The sequence below is a fragment of the Agelaius phoeniceus genome, chromosome 19 (genome assembly GCF_051311805.1).
Source record: "Agelaius phoeniceus isolate bAgePho1 chromosome 19, bAgePho1.hap1, whole genome shotgun sequence".
NCBI classification, from domain to species: Eukaryota; Metazoa; Chordata; class Aves; order Passeriformes; family Icteridae; genus Agelaius; species Agelaius phoeniceus.
In genome coordinates this window covers 9958105-9978012 of record NC_135283.1, presented here as the reverse complement: position 1 = coordinate 9978012, position 19908 = coordinate 9958105, and the positions used below count along the sequence as shown (strand labels likewise).

The 19908-nt window shown below is 43.1% G+C and overlaps 1 protein-coding gene across 11 annotated transcripts in view; it reads left to right on the top strand.

Moving 5' to 3' along the window:
- The first annotated feature begins 2934 nt into the window (after positions 1 to 2934).
- The window catches only part of BPTF (bromodomain PHD finger transcription factor), a 55549-nt gene continuing 38575 nt past the window's right edge, over positions 2935 to 19908 (top strand). For 9 of the 11 annotated variants that reach the window (XM_054644878.2, XM_054644881.2, XM_054644883.2 and 6 more), the window contains exons 1-2: positions 2936 to 3797; positions 16643 to 17465. In XM_054644878.2, coding sequence (XP_054500853.2) covers positions 3158 to 3797; positions 16643 to 17465 — 1463 coding nt within the window. In that variant the 5' untranslated portion in view covers positions 2936 to 3157. Of the gene's footprint in view, positions 3798 to 16642; positions 17466 to 19908 lie in introns of those variants that run through there. The other 2 variants (XM_054644885.2, XM_054644884.2) reach the window with 2 other exon arrangements.

Below are 19908 nucleotides of genomic sequence, written 5' to 3'. Positions count from 1 at the left end.
TTTGACTCTCTTTGAAATACAAAGTGATGAACTAAAGCTTTATGCAGACAACATTTGTTGAAGATTTTACAGGTATCTGTTGACTTATTCTTCTGATGAGGCATTCACTTAAAGCTGACCTGTTACAAGATACTTGAGGGACTATTCATCTGGAGTAAGGAAAAATGGGACAGAAGCATAATGCTGAATTTCCTGGAGTCAAGGATAAGGTGGAGTGTTGGGGACAAGATAATCAGTTCATTTTCAGAACAGCAAATATGTTATTTTTACTAATTATGTGATGGAATATTAGTAGAATTCAGCATAACAGTACATTGATATACTTTGGTTTTCATCATCTAAATAAAATGACAATTGGAACTATATTGAATTACCTCAGCAAAAGTCATGTAAGCCCTTCCTTCCTTCCTACACCTGACTTCCAGTCTGCTGGAGCTCTAGTGTAACATTACTCTTAGAAAAATGTCTGTGGAATTGATTTGAGAGCTGAACACCTGAATACAATTCCTAACACAAGTTATGAAATTGTTTGGAGTGGAGGACTGGCCAAAAGCATCTCAATCATTTAAGCAAGAGCATATGCTCCCTTGTTCTGACTGCCATCCAGCTGTAGGTTCAGTTCTTTCCCTTATCCTTGGAGAAAGGAGCCCACCCAGACCACAGCTTAGAACAACTGGGCTCTTCATCTTCTCCAAAGTGCCTTGTCACAGGAGGCTTTTTCTCCATCTGTCCTGAGGATGGAAGCAGGGTAGAGTTTCCACCCAAAAATTCCTTTTCCTGCTGTATTCAATTCACTTATAAACATGCTCAAACCAGCAGACTCCAAATAGGAGCTCCAAATTCCAAATCAGTGTATTCTACTCTGCTGAGTGGAATGAGCAGGTTTTGGGGTTGGGGTTGATTTCTCTACTGAGCTGTGTGTTGGAAAGGACTAATTTATATCCTGTCCCTGAAGGTAACACCTCTCTGTGCACCCATTTCTCCACCTACAAAATGAAAATTCAGTAAGCACTTCCACATCACCAACTGGTAAGGGATGAGATTAAGAGACAGATACTCTGGTTCATAGTTCAGAAGCACATGATTCTCAGCACCTTTGATCTACCACAAATACACAAAATCCACAGTGTTTGAGGTGTTAATGCTCTCAGAATGCTGCAGGCTGTGTGATTGGTGCAGCAGAGAGGTACCTTTGCTAGATTCTCAGTATTGATGGCAGAATGCACAGGTGTTTTTCCCATGATACCAGGAGGAGATAATGGAAAATGTGTGTCTATATTCATGTATTTAAAGAGTTACCACAACCCTCTGCCACCTTGTGCGAGGTAGCAAAAATCAGCCCCACATAAGCAATCTAAAGGTGACTTGGAAAGGTTCAGAATACAATTTGAGTAGAAAGAAAGGTGTAAATGGGATTGGGCAGTGTTGGCTGATGCTGTGTGTATCATCCTGTGTTCAGGGCTTTGGGCCTATGCAGCAGCAACACTGAATATAAAAGAGCTGCAGATAAAAAGCTGGATATAGAGGGCAAATTGGGCTAAACCCTGCAGTCATTGTTGTGTGCTCGATGCTGTGGCAGGTTTGTGGGTTTAATGAGGTGCTCGGCCTGAGCAACAAGTTAATGAACAAAAGGGCTTCAAAAATTACTATTGAAGAATGCAAATTAAATGATATATTGGACATGTCACTGCCATGTTTGTGGCATGACCAGTGTTGGGTTTTACCTTGCTCAGATGTATAAGCAAGGGACTGAAGGAAATGAACATGTAAACTGATTTTCTAATGATAAGGCTTCTGGCTCTCTGAAATCCTGAAGCTGTCTCTGTCTAGCAATGAAAAGGAAGGGTGGTTGTAGGAAATGCAAGATATCTGTGTGCCTTGGGCTGACTTTCAGTTTGCACTGCTTTTGCTTATGAAACTGATACCCTGAATTCAAGTGGTGGCATTGGAAACCCAACTGTACAACTGGTTTTTGTTGATTTTTAGCTCTTTGTAGGCTCTGGCAAATGAGACAACCAGAGGGAATACAAAGCAGAAGGAGCCCATCTCTTTTCCTAGTGCTCCAGAGAACTGTGGAAACAGAGATTAGAGAAAGTGGATGGGCAAAACAGTGACGGTGGGTCCGTGTGTGATCTCAGTGTTAGCTCTACACGGGTGCTGGCTGTGTAAGGGTGAGCTGTAAATGGGGTTTAACGGGCGAGGAGTCAAAGCAGGGCCAGAGCTGAGTGTCAGTGGTCAGAGGAGCTGCTTGGTGCCGATGGCGGAGGGAAGCGTCTCCCGAGGGGACACCCGGGGCTCTCATTTGGAGGGGAATGCAGACCCTCGTGGGGAGCCCGTGCCAGGGCCCGGCGCGCACCTCGCTCAGAGCTGTTCCCGACGGGCCCGGGGCTCCCTCGGGCCGAGCTCTGGGAGAGACCCCGGCCACGGGCCCAGCGACTCCGCTGTGGGGAGAGGGTGAGGCCGGGGCAGCGCCGGCTGAGGGAGCGGCGCTGCCGGGACCGTGAGCTGGGGCGGGGGCGCGCCGGGTGCCGGCGGAAGGGAAAGGGGCAAGCGGAGCAAAAAGGGGCGAGGAGCGGTGGCGGTGCCTGCGGTCGGTGCCGGGGTCGGATTCGGGGTGGGGGTCGGTGCCGGGTTCGGGTTGGGTGTCGCCGTCGGCGTCGGTGACGGCGCCGTTGTCGGTGCCTGGGGTCGATGTCGGTGCCGGGTTCGGGTTCGGCCCGGGTTTGGTGTCAGTGTCGGGCTCGGTGCCGCGTTCGGGTTCGGTCCGGGTTTGGTGTCGGTGTCGGTGTCGGTGTCGGGTCCGGGGTTCGCGGGGCCGCCCCGTCGCGGCGGTTCCCTCACGGCCGCGGCGGGCGCGCCCCCTGGCGGCGGCGGCGGGCGCGGCGGTCACGTGAGGCGCTCGGGGCCTGGTGCCGCTTCCCCCAGTCAGCGCGGAGCGGCCGAGGCGCAGGCGGGGAACAAGATGGCGGCCGGCGGCGATCCGGAGCGGGGCGCCGGCGATTCGCGTTGAGCCGCGGCCCGCTCGGCCCGGCCCCCCCCCCGCCCCGGCCCCGCGCCCTCCGCGGGGCGCGGAGCTTGCCCGTAGCCGCCTGTCCGGACTCCGAGCGCCCTCCCGAGCCGCCCTTCCCCTCCCTTCCCCCTCGGCCAGCGCCCAGCGATGCGGGGCCGGCGCGGCAGGCCGCCCAAGCAGCAGCAGCCGGCGGCGGCCGCCGCTCCGGCGAGCGCCCCGGCCCCGGCAGGCCCCATCGGCGGGCTGCGCTCCCGGCAGCGCGGCAGCAGCCGCGGCAGGTGGGCGGCCGCGGCCCAGGCGGAGACGGCGGGGCCCAAGCAGAAGGGAGCCGGCGCTGCCCAGGCCTCGTCGCCCGCCGCCGCCGCCTCGCCCAGGGGGGGCGGCAAGAGGAAGGCGGGCGGCGGCGGCAGCAGCACCCCCGGTGGGGGAGGCAGCGGCGGTAAGGGCAGGGGCAGGGCCGGGGCGGCAGGAGCAGGGGGAGGAGGAGGCGCAGGAGGCAGCTGCAACAGCCAAGGCAGGGCTGCCTCGTCCAGGAGGAGCATCAGCAAAGTGGTGTACGACGATCATGAGAGCGAGGAGGAGGAGGAGGAGAGCATGGTGTCCGAGGAGGAGGAGGAGGGAGACCCCGAGGATAACCAGGACTCCGAGGAAGAAGAGGAGGAGGAGATAATGGAGGAGGAGGACGACGACGACTCTGACTACCCCGAAGAGATGGAGGATGAAGACGATGCCAGTTATTGCACTGAGAGCAGCTTCAGGAGCCACAGCACCTACAGCAGCACCCCAGGTAGAGAGTCCGTGGGCGAACTCAAACAAGTCGAGGGCACCCCACATGCTCCCTCTAGGTTGGCAAATACGCTCCGCACTCCCATGCGAGGATGTGAGGGATGCCCGCAAGCACTCCCAGGGAGAGGGGATGCAAATAACCACTGGCAGCCCCGGGGACGCGGGGAGCATTGGAAGATGCTCACAAACGCAGGCACGGGGAGGGCGGGCGGCACTTGCTGGAACAAGGGGATGCTTTGCAAATATTCATGGGGAACCTGGTGACCGCAGAAATGCGCGATCCACCAGGACGTGTTGCAAACAATGTCAGAAGTGTCGTGGAGCATTCACTTTAAATTTAAAAACAAGGGAAACGAGAGGCATGCCTTGCAAAGAGGTCTTTTCAATTAAATACAGGAAAGGCTGGCTTGTGCTTGCAAATACAACTTGATGTTGAAAGGAAAGGAAGCGCATGTAAGTTGAAGTGGCTTAAAAAACCAAAAAACTATAAACACCGAGAATTTTCAGGCTCTTGAGGTCAGAGCTATAACTGGATCCAGCATCTACTGGCTTTAAGACAAAAGTAGCTTTCCAAGGAGGGAAATGAGGTGCATTGTTCAAAATGGAGATTGCATTGTTATAGTTTGGGGAAAAGTGCACAGGGCCTCGTTGCAAGGATGTAAACCTAGTTTGAGTTCAACACAAAGATTAAAAGGTGGAGGTTGAGTCAGAGGTCTTGCATTTAAACACTGCGTTTATCTTAAGCTATGGCAACCTTTAAAACTCATGTTGGGGTTAAAATTCATTAAACGTAATTGTGATTTTTTTTTTTTTTCCATTCTAGTGGAAAAATTGGGAAATTTTTAAGGCCTGCATTTCTGTTTGTCCTTAATTGGTTCATTCACCAAGCTTCAGAAATTCTTTTATTTAAACTTAAGCACTTTGGATTTATTTGAACTTGTTCCAGAATGGAATTCAAGCTTAGAATATTTTATTTTATTTTTCTTTTCTTTTTTTCTTTTTTTCTTTTTTTTTTTTTTTTTTTTAAGTCTCTGAACCAGGAGAGTAGTTCAACTTATAGGTAATTTGGGCTGCAGGATGGCAGGCACTGCTGTTGTTCCAGTATTTGGCCAGTTTGGAAGGGAGGAGGAACAGGTTGTTGATGTGAATGCATTGCATCTTAATTAAAAAAGGAATGTAGTTCCGAGTAGTTAGCTGATGACTTTTTAAAAGGGGGAAGTAGTGGGTGCTAAATGTGTAATTTGTTTTTATTTTGGTGAGTTAATGATATCAGCTCATTCTGTGACTTCATAATGGTTACTTTAAAAAGCTCTGTATGTTTGTCTATATATTTTTTTTAAACTTATATCCATATGCTTCAGAACCTAAATGAATCAAAATAAGTACATACAGTACTAAATTTATTTAGAGATAATTTTTAGAAGATGTTAGTTTACCTGTTGCAGGAATGTCCTGCAATCAAATTGAAATTTTTTTGATAAAGATTGAGACCTGGCTTCACAGAAGGAAAACTCTAAATTACTCAAATACTCTCTTGACTTTTAACTCTCCATTTTCTTCTTAGCTGTGATAACTTTCATTTTTATTACTTTTTTGGAGCGCTTATGTCAGGGAAATAATATTTTTATGATTTTAACTGGCTAGGTCAGGATAATATTTTTTACATGAGCATCCAGGTTTAAAATGAGTTCTGCAGAGAATGGGTGTATGCCATTTTTCAAATGTGCTAAGTGTTTTGGCAAATCAGAAGATAGCTCTCTGTGCATTGTTGTACAAGCATAGACAGGTTTTATGTGGTATTTAGTTGTATCAGAAACCATTTGGATAATTTATATGTTTATTTCTCACTTGGTAGGATGACTTCACTTAACTTTCTTAAGAGAAGTGTAAGCATTTTAATCCTTAGGTGCTCTCTCCCGAGTTTTTGAGAGTTAAAACGTTTGTGTTGTTATTTTGGCAATTTACTGGTGGTTCTCATTAGTTCAGTGTTTGCCTAGAGGTCTCCCTCCCTCCTGGATAACTCTTGCCTTTCTGCAAGGAAAGTACAAAGTTTTCATTCAGGCAGCTCAGTCCATGCCTCCTCCTGGACAAACACCTGCTCTGGGAGCCAGGGTGGCACTGCTGGAAATCTGAAATGCCAGTGCCACTGCTGGAAATCTGAAATCCCAGTGCCACTGCTGGAAATCTGAAATGCCAGTGCCACTGCTGGAAATCTGAAATCCCAGTGCCACTGATGGAAATCTGAAATGCCAGTGCCACTGCTGGAAATCTGAAATCCCAGTGCCACTGATGGAAATCTGAAATCCCAGTGCCACTGCTGGAAATCTGAAATGCCAGTGCCACTGCTGGAAATCTGAAATGCCAGTGCCACTGATGGAAATCTGAAATGCCAGTGCCACTGCTGGAAATCTGAAATGCCAGTGCCACTGCTGGAAATCTGAAATGCCAGTGCCACTGATGGAAATCTGAAATGCCAGTGCCACTGATGGAAATCTGAAATCCCAGTGCCACTGATGGAAATCTGAAATGCCAGTGCCACTGCTGGAAATCTGAAATCCCAGTGCCACTGATGGAAATCTGAAATCCCAGTGCCACTGCTGGAAATCTGAAATGCCAGTGCCACTGCTGGAAATCTGAAATGCCAGTGCCACTGATGGAAATCTGAAATGCCAGTGCCACTGCTGGAAATCTGAAATGCCAGTGCCACTGCTGGAAATCTGAAATGCCAGTGCCACTGATGGAAATCTGAAATGCCAGTGCCACTGATGGAAATCTGAAATCCCAATGCCACTGATGGAAATCTGGCTCCTGGCATAATCCAGCAGGAGATGCCGGCCCTCAGAGCAGCACTGACAGCAGGACAGGGTTTGTCTCATCAGGATCTCTGTGTCTGGTGGAGCAGAGGGGAGGTCAGAGCAGGGCAGGGCTGGGGTTGTGTCTCCCAGGTTCTTCCAGGGGCTCCAGGGTGCACCCTGAGCTGGGGTTGGTGCTCAGCTCTGTTCAGATACTGGGGGGTTATTCCATAGCTCTGTGTTACATACAGGGGTTATTTCATGGCCCTGTGTTAGATACTGGGGGGTTATTCCATAGCCCTGTGTTAGATACAGGGGTTATTCCATAGCCCTGTGTTAGATACAGGGGGGTTATTCCATAGCCCTGTGTTAGATACAGGGGGGTTATTCCATAGCCCTGTGTTAGATACAGGGGTTATTCCATAGCCCTGTGTTAGATACTGGGGTTATTCCATAGCCCTGTGTTACATACAGGGGTTATTCCATAGCCCTGTGTTACATACAGGGGGGTTATTCCATAGCCCTGTATTAGATACAGGAGTTATTCCATAGCCCTGTGTTAGATACAGGGGTTATTCCATAGCGCTGTGTTAGATACTGAGGGGTTATTCCATAGCCCTGTGTTACATACAGGAGTTATTCCATAGCCCTGTGTTAGATACTGGGGTTATTCCATAGCCCTGTGTTAGATACTGGGGGGTTATTCCATAGCCCTGTGTTAGATACTGGGGTTATTCCATAGCCCTGTGTTAGATACAGGGGGGTTATTCCATAGCCCTGTGTTAGATACTGGGGTTATTCCATAGCGCTGTGTTAGATACTGGGGGGTTATTCCATAGCCCTGTGTTACATACAGGAGTTATTCCATAGCCCTGTGTTAGATACTGGGGTTATTCCATAGCCCTGTGTTAGATACTGGGGGGTTATTCCATAGCCCTGTGTTACATACAGGAGTTATTCCATAGCCCTGTGTTACATACAGGGGTTATTCCATAGCCCTGTGTTACATACAGGGGTTATTCCATAGCCCTGTGTTACATACAGGGGTTATTCCATAGCCCTGTGTTAGATACAGGAGTTATTCCATAGCCCTGTGTTACATACAGGAGTTATTTCATAGCCCTGTGTTAGATATTGGGGGTTATTCCATAACATGTCTGTGTTACATACTGGGGTTATCATCTCACATCCTTGTCTTACACACAAATTGGGACACAGTGACAGCTCCTGTGCTGTGCTGGAGGGCTCCGAGGAGCGGCTCCCCCCGGCTTGCACTGGCTCCTGACAGTTTTTCCCAGAAGAGATGGTGAACAGTCCTTCTCCCCTCACCTTCCAGCCACTGCCAGGATGTCCTCTGAGGGGCTGGAGTGTTTTTGAGAGCTGGCTATTGAATAATTGCCATCCCAGTCAAACTCTGCTGCCAACCTCGCTTTTACACATAAAAAATCACATCCCACTTAAATGGGGGATGGACTTGCTACAGTTTTTTCTAACTTACATCTAACAATGAATTAAAAGATCACAGAGCAATGTTTCTGGCCAAGAAAGCTTCAGGTTCTGTGCTCTGGTGGGAAGCTTATGATTTATCTTGAACTTAGATGTAGGAGTACTTTCTACTATAATATGGTAATAAATTAATATTATTATAATATAAAATAATATTATTAAACTATTTAAAGAAATGGAATCTTAGAAAAGATAAAATGCCAAATATACCACTTAGTCATGGTACAATAAAAACATACTGTGTGAATAACAATTATTTCTTTTTATTCTACTGGATATACTTTTGGTAGAGGGATTTTGTATGTGTAATGTCCCTTCCCTCTCACCCCTTTGCATCCCCAGAAGGTGGATGAACTGCTGGGACAGGTATCCTGTATAACTTGTATCACTAAACGTTTTTGCCATTCCCTGTCCAATGTAAATTCCACTTGAGGCTTGTCACTGTTGCATTATAGTTACTAAGTATTTTTCATATGTTGCAGAATTTGAAGAGAAGGGTTTAATGGGGAGGCCTAGAAGTCCTTCATTTTTTGTTTATTGATTTTTCTTCATCAGAAAACTAGTTTTAGGAAGAGCTATAAATCTAGATTTCAGCTGAGATCATCAGTCTGTTAAACAAACAAATACACAATATATATCTTAAAATACAAGAAATAATACTTGTAGTTGGATTTTGCTTGTCTGAGCGTTTGCAGGGATTGACCATTGCTTCAGTTAACCAGTTATTTCCCAGTGTGCTTTTATCTTCAGAGTGAAAGAATTTAGCTGGGTACCAGGTGCTGCATTTGGTGTGTCTGTAGTAATTTTTTATCTGAACTGAAGAATTGTGGAAGTGGAGACACTGAGATACACCATTAAGATATGCAGCCTCCTTTGTGTGCTGTGGGAGAAGATTTACCAGCCTCCCAAACGCCTCACCTGGGCTTCCCTCTTCTCTAAATGAAACCTGCTGTGCTCTTATTTACCATGTACTGATCTGCACTCTGACTTGTGCTCCAGAGGGAAGGATCACTAGTTCCTCATGCCAGGCTTGAAAAATATAGGAGACGATTCTTAACAAAGAAATCGTGTGGAAGGCCAGAGGAGTAAATCTGGGGCTGATCCTGCTGCATTGAGTTGTAAATTGGCAGCTTATCTGAGGAGAGCTTTGTCAGTCATCTCAGGAGCTCTGAGCAGCCAATACCTGCCCTGATCGAAGGATGTGTGTGTGTTGTAAGAGAAAACGTGCTGCAATGACTTTATTGGGCAAACTTTTTCTGTAGATCTGCAGTAAAATTCTGGAAGTGCTCATTGTGTTGCACAGAACAGGTGTAAGGTGAATAAATGTGGATTTTAGTGGGTTGGGGCTGGCTCTCAGGGCTCACTAATTCATTACATTTGTTACAGCTTATCTGAGTGTGTCTCAAGAAATTGTCCAGCTGTTCCTGAGAATCATTTTGTTTGTGCTACCTGTGATTCTGTTGGGTTTTTTCCTTTGCCTGGGTTCTGGGCACTAAAGGGTTGTGCCTCTGAGTCCTTCTCAAAGTGATCTCACCTGCTGCTTGTGCTGCATTTGCATTTGTTATCCAAATGTTAAAATGATTCCATAGATCATGGGGGTTTGTATTCCTGGCTCCTCAGGGAGTGCTGATGGCCATGATGTTGGGAAAGTAAATTCTTAAAAGTGAAATCAGTTGAGAACCCTAGTTTGATATAAAAGTGCATGCTGACAGGTGTGCAAACTGAAAAAGGAAGCAGCCAAAAGTTTCACAGTTTTAAAAGAACATAAAGACCTATTTTTGTACAAGGGAAGGCAGGAGTCAAACTTTGCTTGGGAACACGTGTGAGAATTTCTGTGATGTGAGTGCACTCAGGATCTAGTCTAATAACCAGTGATTTTTTTCATTTGTTTTTCAACTTCCAAAGCTTTTTTGGTGCTTGGAATGCCTCCTTTTTAATGTTTGTTTAGTTTTTAAGTTTTATTTATGGCTGGATTTTTCTTTTCTCCAGACTAAATAAATGAATTTGGGTTAGGTGTGATTACTGCAGAGTAATATTCAAATTGGAGCTGCACCTACGAGTCGTTACAAATGCATCTTTTAGAAAATTTTTCTGGAAGAGACTGTTTGACTATGAATATTAGAAACATGATTATCATGTTGGCATTTTTAAAAGGGAAGAAACTGTTTTGTGAAAGTCAAAGCCTTTAATTTCAGCCCATCCCAAGAAAAATATTTAGATTTTTCTATTTTGGCACTACTTTTCATAATATATTCTTATTTTATGTTGAACTCATTCATTTTACTGCTGTTTTTTCTTTGGTGGAAGCTGAGCAAATGTTCTCCCAAGAAGTTGACTTTTAATTAAAGAACCAGTTTGGATATTGCTGTGGCAAACATACAGCTCTATCCAGTTTCTGCATTCTGCTGTGAAAGGAAAGAAAGAACACCAAAAAAAGCTTTTCTTACACATTGTCATCAACTGTTTCCAGTTTTCTCAGTGATATCTAACAAAAACTCCTGTGTTGCTGTGGAGTCCCATTTGAAACGTGCCTGCTGCAAAGCAATAATATGGGACAGCAAGTGTGTGTTTATTAAACCAGACCAAAATAGGAGGGAGTGGAGGGCAGTAAAAAGGCAAAGTTTACAGAAGGAAGGAGAATGTAGGAGAGGGCATCTTCTCTAAGGAGTGCTCTGCTCCCAGGACATGGTATAGAACTGGCAGCTGCTCTTTATGTTGGGAAGTTTCTGCAGTGACTCACGATCTGGAAAACAAAACCAGCCCAGTTCTGCTTTACTAAAGATGGACTTTCATCTAAGAGTAGTGTGGTTTGACTTGGCTTGTGGAGCTTGAAACCAAAATTTTCATCTTTTTTTAGGGAAAATGGAAAGTCCTTTCTGTGGTCAGTGTGGTCAGTTCTGGTGGGGTGGGGGTTTGTTCTGTATTTTCCCCCCTCCTGGGAGAGGTTGCTGAAGTATCTGAAGCTCCTTGGTCTCTTTTCTCTCCCCAGTGCTCCTACCAAGCTTTTCCTCTCCATGGCAACTGTGAGCAGGAGCTCTGAGCTGGAGAGCCCAAGGGCTGGGAAGTGATGGGGAAAGGAAAGGAAAGTTGATGAGGAACGATGAGGAAGGGAAAGTTCTGAGACAAGTGAAATGGCACCAGTTGAGAACTTTCAGATCAAGAGAGACTGGAACCAGTGTTTATTTTTTAGGCCAGACCAATGCAGCCACCACTCTGTCCCTGTTTAAACAGGACAGTGGTTCTGGAGGATATTTGTCCTGTAGGACATCCATCCACCAGTCCAGAGCCTGAAATATGTTGGGCTGAAAGGCTGTGTTTGCTGCAGGGGAGGGATGTTTAACCTCAGTGAGACAAGGCAAAACTGGATTTTTGTGGTATTTGTTAGCCTGCATGTGTATGGTGATTGTATATAATGAAAGCTGAAGAGCGTGGAACTGTGTCCTGGACACTGATATCTGCAGTTAATTCAGATACTCTGTTTACATAAACCAGCAGATGTGTTAAGGATGGTTAAAGTAGTTTTAAATTCTCCATTCTCCTGTGGTAAAGAGTAGATGTGACTTTCCCTTTTCTTCTTTCAGTCTGTGAATCAAAGTGGTGACAAGGTTTTTGGTCCTTTTAAACTCTTTTCATTTCTGAATTCTGAAAGGGTCAGCATTTAACCAAGTAGGTTGAGTAGATGCAAATAAAAAAAATAAAGCAATGGTTTGGGTTTTTAAAGTAAATTCTGATTTTGGGTGTTTAGACTGTTACTTAAGTAACTTTGTTTTATTTCAAATATCATTAGTGTGTTTGCTTAAATATTTGTAATAGAAATTATTTTAGTAGATTATTCTAAGTGTAGACTATAATTATCAGTATCTGATAATTATAATGTGCCATGGAAATAGAATTGTTTGCTCTTTAATCTTAATTAAGGGCAGCTCTTCAACTAGAGAATTCAAAATAGGGACAGGTAACCACTGCAGAGTGCTCCAGCACTTGGGGAGAGACAGCCAGTGAAGGACTTGCCATCTAAAAGAAGCTTGTGCTAGGTAGAAATGTAGTGTTCAGACACTCCAGGGGATCTGCATCCTGTCAATATTCCAGCTGTGGCAGCAGAGGCTATTGGCAAATCAATTTTTTTCCACCAAATAAAGCTATGGAATTTGAGTGGTGTAGAAGTGGACATTTTCTGCCTTTGTAGTGCCTCAAACTTGGAGGTGAAATTTGATTCAGAGACTCAGTTAACATGCAGAAACTATCTCAGGAGTATCTCATTTGCATATAATAAAACTTGAGTATGTTTTGGGAAACTTCAGTGTGGGTAAATTGAGAGTAGATTTCTTGAATTTAGAGTAGTTCCATGAAAATTCAGTTTAAAGTCTGGCCAGTCAGGTGGTGGTGCTTAAAGGAGAAGTAACCTGCTGGTGCACCTGCTCTGCAATCCCCTTGGTGGTTTGGGGGTTAAACAAAGCAATTTCTATTTGAAACAAAATTTCCCTGTGGGGCCCAAATCCTTGACAAATGACAAGAAGTTAAAAAAAAAAAAGGTTGTCAAATCCTAGTATCTCTTAAATAATTTAAACTGAAGTGTTTGAAGTGGCCAGAGTTCTTTGTGGGGCTGTGGGTTTTTTGTGTCTGCCACTGAATGTTGAATTTTAATATTGGCCCACTTGCCTCATGAAAAAGAAGATTGTCTTTGAAAGTGAAGAGCTTGAAAAATTGTATATGTTTATTGCAGGGAGACATTTTTCAACGTTTGAGAGATTTTCTTTTGTGTTTCTGAGGCACAGTAGGGTAAACATGGGCTGTGGTCTTCAAAAGCCCTCACACAGGAGGTGCAGCTGCTCCAGAGCAGGGTGAGCTGTGTGGGTTGCCAGCACACTGAAAAATCAGCAGTAAAATACCAACATTTCAGCTCAAAAAAAACTACTTGTAGCACTTTGCCATCATTATATATTCCATTGACCTGCACTTTTAATTCCAGTTGAGCAGCCACTTGCAATGCTTCAAGATTTATGAGCACCTTGGCAGAGAATGTCCATCCTTTGCACTGGAGATTATTTATTAGATTGCTTGGGTTTGCTGGTTTGGGCTTTTGAGGGTTTTTTAAAGGTATCTGAATGTTTCTTGGGATCACAGTTGGTGTATTGGCCAGTAATACATTGAAGCAGAAATTGCTGGGAATTTCTGAATATCCAGATCACACTTTGTGACTCTCCTCTCAACTTCAAATTCTCTTCATCCCCAGTACAGAGAATATTAATAACAAATTGAAAGTGAAATTGGAAAGAAAAAAAGCCAGCATAGAAAGACTTTAAATGCTGTGCCATCAAGTCATTCAAGAAAAATACAGTTTCTTTCTAAAATATTCTGCATCTTTGAATACTTGCCTTTTTTAGCTCTGGAAACCAGTTTATATTTAGTTGAGAATTGTTCAGAGCAGTTCAGTGTCCAAAAACAGAAATTATTTGAGCTCTTGAGCTGTGGTGTGTGGTTTGCAGTGTGGATGGGGAGTGTTGAGGTGCACAATATCATAATGTGCTGCAACTGTGAGGTCTAACACAAATGAAGCACACATTTTCTAATCCAGTCTGCTTTTCCTATTGTCTGTTTTATTATTGCTTTTGAAATTTCTGCTCTTTCTACCAAAGCAAACAGGAAAATTCACAAATTGCTTTAAGTAGGAGATGGAGTGGTGTGACTAATGCAGCCACAGGTTGTATTGTGCTTGCACCAAAGTACAATTCTTTATTGTGTTATTATGACACATTTATATCCTGATAACACATTTCTTCTAGATCTGCAATAGCACCCTTGTGCTTCCTTTGTAAGAGGAAGTGTTAGAGATTAACTATTTCAGAGCATATTAGGAATGCCTTGTTTTAAAGTTCTTTTTTATTCCCTTATTACTTTCATGTGACAAATCTACAAGTGGCTTTCAATTGCACCAGTAGATGTTTAGATTATATATTAGGAAAACTCTGTTTTGCTGAAGGGTTGTGAAGAACTGGCTGCTCAGGAAGCTGGTGTAGGTCACCCTGGAGGTGTTTGAGATGTGTGGATGTGGCACTTGAGGACGTGGTGGTTGAGCTTCATCTTGAAGATGTTTCCAACTTTACTGATTCTGTGATTCCATCCCATGCTTATCTCGTGGTAAAGAGGCAAAATCAGTGTTTGGAGTCCCTTTTTTCCAGCAGTGGTCCTTCTCTCTGGTTTATCTTTGCCTGGAATTACTGGGGGGATTTGTCACTTCCCATTAGCTGAGGCAAAGCAGGGTTAGTGTCCTTGCTGCTCTCTTTCTTGGAGGGCTGTTTCATGGCATTGCTGTGTGACAGACACATTTTTCTGCTCCAGAAAGAATTCTGGTTGATATCTCTGCTGCCTTTTGTGATATTTGTACTCTGTGAGGGCCATCAGGGGTTTCAGATCTGTCCTGTGGTGGTGTCCTGCATGCCCAGCCAGGACTGCAGTGTTGAAGGGAACTCCAGGACTCCAGAGTGGTTTATTGGGTGGGCATGGCTTCTTTTGCTGTGGGCTCCTCTAATTAAACCAGCTGTGGCTTATGCACATATGATTTTGGATGGTGGTGGTAGAAAAGTTGAGTTGAATCTGGAGAGCACTTGCTTTGTGCCTGGCTGTGAAACTCCTTTGTCTTTGTGTGTTTGCCATGATTAAACATTTTCCACTGCAGAGTGCAGAGGCATGTTGGAAGACACTCATAGAAGCATTCCTTCACTTTCCACAGTCAGAACTCAAACTTGGAAAGTTATTTTTATCCACACATGAGCTTGACCTGTTACTTCTGTAATGGAAACATCTTGCAGTTCATCTTCTATATTGTTTGGGTGTGTAATTTGTTGTACAAAATTTCATTCTTTAACACTGGAAAGGCAGAGCTGTGTCTGGAGCCTTCTTGCCATGCCAGTCTAGGGGTTGATTTATTTTTCTGGAATCATTTGTTGTGCATCAAGATGTTTCTTAGAGGTGGCTTTTCTTTCTGGTAACTTTTTTTTCCCCTTTTCAATGCATTAGTGTTTTAATGATGGTGCTTCAGATTCAGCAGGATCTGCCTTAGCAGCTTTTCTCCCACATTAGACTTAATTTCTGTATTTCTGGGAGTATTGAATGGAGTAGGATGAGTTGAACAAATGCCACAGAGAACCATTTCCATTTAGTGGTAACATCCAAGCAGACTGGAACTCACTTCATCTCTTCATTTCCTTGAAGCAGTTTTTGGGGAGCTCTGTTATCTGCACAATATGGTTAAGAAATAATGAATGTGAATCTTAAAATTCCAGACTATTTGTTGTGTCAGAACACACAAAGTTTAATAGATGTCCCATTTTAATAAGTGTGTGGGAAATGGCTGCTGTGGATAGCTGCAGTTTTTCTTTGGATTTTCTCTGTGCATGAAGTATCCTACTGACACTTGTCTATGGACAATGGATAATTTTGAAATTTATTTGTTGACCACAATCTTAGTGTGCTTAGTAAGAGGACCGGTTTTCCTCTCAGTTCTTGGATTAAAACTTGTTTTTTTTCTAGAAAGGGAAATAAGCTTAATGAGTGCATCTAAAACTTTAAACTGATAGCTGAGAAATAGTTGCATGTAGCTGGTTATTTTGACAGAAGATTTAAATATTTCATCTGTGAGGTAGGGCCATTTAAAAAAACATTCCTCTTTGATTTTTCCTTCTGCTTGGCATCAAGGGTAGTGGAATTCAAGGCAAGAAAATGCAGCATCTTATCTGAATTGACATCTGAGACTGAATTAATTATGCTCAGTGTCTTTTCTTTTAGGTAGTAAAACAGCTCTTTAGATGAGCTTTTATTGGTAAACTTCATCCTTCTCTAATTTTGCCTCTTCATCCTGTGAATATGGCTCCTGTTTCATTGAAGCAAGAGGGTGGATTGGGAGGGTGGTTGTTTGTTTTGAGAAATTAAGAATTTTTGAAATATTTTCATAAAATATCACATTTACTTTCTGATTTTGGTTTGTTGGTAGTCAGAAGAAACATTCTAGTTAGAAGGCAGTGGGTAATTTGCTTTAGGGTCCCTTTTATATTTTAATTTGGTTGAGATTGTTGTCCTATGACATCTGCTTGAAATGAGCTTTCCTGGATGCCCTTGCTGGATAGGAGAATAACTTGCAATCATTGAATACAGAATACCTGTTTGGAGTGTGGTGTTTCAGGTTTAAGCTAGTCAGGTTGAATAAAAGTGAGGAAAATTATTATTTTGGCTGCAGGAAATGTCTTTCTTTTTAAGTAGTTTAAACAATTACATTCCTAGATATCATTTTAAAGCTTCAAAAGATGTACCTTGTATGGAAAATGCAATTCCTGCATGTGTCTAAAGCAAAACTTCAGATATCTTGTGTTTTATTTTCATTCTGTTAGTTAAAGAATAAGATGATTAGCTGACTTAACACATTTCTGTAACTGTGAAGCTTGTGAAGCCTTAATTTGCATTAGTTCAGAATGTTAACACAGTGATTGATGACAGATGTTCAAACACGCTGACCTGTGAACAGCAAAATTCTCACTGTTGTTTCTTATTCCAGGTAGGAGAAGACAGAGAGCACATCGTCCTCGTTCTCCAATATTGGAAGAAAAGGATATCCCACCCTTGGAGTTTCCTAAATCCTCAGAGGACTTAATGGTGCCTAGTGAGCATATAATGAATGTCATTGCCATCTATGAGGTACTAAGGAACTTTGGCACTGTTTTGCGCCTCTCTCCTTTTCGTTTTGAGGACTTCTGTGCTGCTCTGGTAAGTCAAGAGCAGTGCACACTTATGGCAGAGATGCACATAGTGCTGTTAAAAGCAGTTTTACGTGAAGAAGACACTTCAAATACTACCTTTGGACCTGCTGACCTCAAAGATAGCGTTAATTCCACTTTGTATTTCATAGATGGAATGACGTGGCCAGAGGTTCTGCGGGTATATTGTGAGAGTGACAAGGAATACCATCATGTTCTTCCTTACCAAGAGACAGAGGACTATCCTTATGGACCAGTAGAGAATAAAATCAAAGTCCTGCAGTTCTTAGTGGATCAGTTTCTTACCACAAACATTGCACGGGAGGAGTTAATGTCAGAAGGTGTCATTCAGTACGATGATCACTGCAGGGTCTGTCACAAACTCGGGGATTTGCTCTGCTGTGAGACCTGCTCGGCCGTGTACCACCTGGAGTGTGTGAAGCCGCCCCTGGAGGAGGTGCCCGAGGACGAGTGGCAGTGCGAGGTGTGCGTGGCACACCAGGTGCCTGGAGTGACTGACTGTGTGGCTGAAATCCAAAAAAACAAACCCTACATCCGCCACGAGCCCATCGGCTACGACCGGCACCGGCGGAAATACTGGTTCCTCAACAGGAGGATCATCATGTGAGTGAGCCAAGCACTGCATCCTTTCTGAGCAGCCATATTGTGGGTTCAGTGCATCATTTGAATTGCTGTTGCCATCTTAAAATTGCCCTTGCTTTAGATAAGGCTGTTTATTACTAAAGACCATGTAAATAATCCACATTTATCCCAAATTAATACTCTCATAATCTATACATAAAAACAGGACCTCAGGCTTAATATTAATGTGCCTAAAAGACATGAATGTGAGGCAAAGAAAGGGAGTATTAATGAGAACTCCCCAGTTTCTTGTAGAAGTTACTGAAGAGAAGTTTGATTCTCTTTATGATCACATGGTGTGTAGGACACTGCTTGTGGTCTGTCACCAGAGTGTTTGGCTGCCAGGTTCTGGTGCCAGTTTGATGCTCTGCTTTTGAAGCTGAAACTTTCAGAGATGCTCAGAGGGATTCATTGTTACTAGAAAAGCAGAAAATGTTGCATTGAACCTTGTTCTGTAGTGCAAAGAAAGTCACCAGAGAAAGTTGTGCCTGTCTTTGAGGGAGGTACTGTGTGTGTTTCACACAATTTCCTGTTACTGGTTGGTCTCAAAATACAAATGTACCTCAAAATATTAATAGGAGTCAAACCCTTGCTAATGAGGGCATTGTGCCCTGGATTTTACCTGAAAAGTTGAATCTGAAATTCATTTTTCACAGGAAAATGGCTAAAGATTGCTTTTGTCATAAAAGACTGTTCTTATCTAATTGTTCTCATAATGGAGGAGAAACAATATTTAAGTGAAATTAGTGCTATTGTTAAATTAGAAGAAATAGAGAATTTAGCAGAGCTCTGAAAACACAGAAACACAGTTTCCATTCAGTGTTACAGAGAAATAAACCACAGCTGGGTACCTTAACAGAATTTGTACAAAGCAGGTTACAGTGAATGTTAAGATAGTAGCCAGTGTGTTTAAAAGGGACTGTGAGGTCTGCTGCTGGTGTTCCATCTTGCAAAGAAGACACTTCTAAGGGCTCATGGTATTCCTTTAAAATGTGGGGCTGTTTCTCTGGGGTATTGTCAGCTGATGCTTTGAGTGTTAATTATCTCTGCTCTGTTTCCTGTGTTCTTCTTTCATATTCGTAAAAAAAGAGTCCATGTTTGATCTTTTTTAGTTTCTCTGGGTTATAAATGTCACAGTAATGCCAAGTAACCTTTCAAAGGAGGCAGGGAATCTTTTATACTCTTTTTTTTTTTCCCTATATCTGTGCTCCATGTTTATACTCAGTCACATGCTCCACAGTGAGGGGTGCATCATTCAGGTGGTTCACCAGGATGTGATGGGCACCTGAAGCTGTTGATATCCAATTATTCCATTGCTTCATACTGAATTTCCTACCTTTTGTTTTCAGAAAATGTGTTGAAATTTTGATTTTTACAAAAAGCCTGGTTGTGAAGGACAAAACTGGGATTGTTTTAGTTGTGCTTTAATAACTTAGGGTTACTTCTGCCTTGGTTTTGTATCTTCCTCCTCAAACTCTTGAGGAAAAGGTTGTTCTAAAGATGGGTTTGTCTTCACTGTTCTCCTGTACTGGCAGAGATCTGGGAATTAACATTAAAAATCCAGATCACTTGGGAGCTGATTTTGAGATAAATGGGCAGACTTTGTTTCCTCCCTGTAAGTAGGCAGATAGGTAATTATTTTTAACCAAACTTGATCTGTGAAACAATGTTTTTTTTCCCAGTGAAGTAGAGTATTTGATGTTCAGAAGGTTTTGATACAGGCAATACTTCAACATACTTCAAACTAAAATGAATCATGCAGGTGCTTCGTGATCCTTAGAAATCTGCACATGTGAGAGTTGTTTCTCTCTAGCACATTGGTAGAAATTTTAACTGCACTTAGAAGAGACATCTTCAAAAGTTAAATGTGTTGAGTTTTTAAAAACCAATATTTTGCATTCCTTTTAGGTGTTCTGTGGGCAAATTTCATCATAAGGGGTCAAAAGTAGTACAGAATTTAATTCCAGGGAAATGCAACTTTAATAACTCACATATTCATTAAACTCTGTAATTTCAGTTTTTAAATTCAGTAAGCATGCTGTATTGCAAACCCAACTTTTTGCATATATTTACTTATTTATTTATATATATACACACTGAACAGGATCAAACCACACCTGATATCTTGGATAACTGAAGGGTTACTTAAGGGATAACTGCCAAATGCTAAAACCTGAGATTCGTGAAATATTATCATATCAGCTTTATTAAAATGAATAGAAGATATTCCCCAATGCCATGTGATCAAATGTATCAGAGGAAACTAATAGATCTAAAAATAATCTGCACAAATACCAATTTGAAATCCTGCCCAGGAGGATTAGAGAACTGAAATCCTAAATTCTTGGTGGTTTTGTTTCTCAAAAGGGTTTTCAGAGCTTTCTACTTCTTCTCCCCTCTTCCCCTTTAAATGTCATAAATCCAG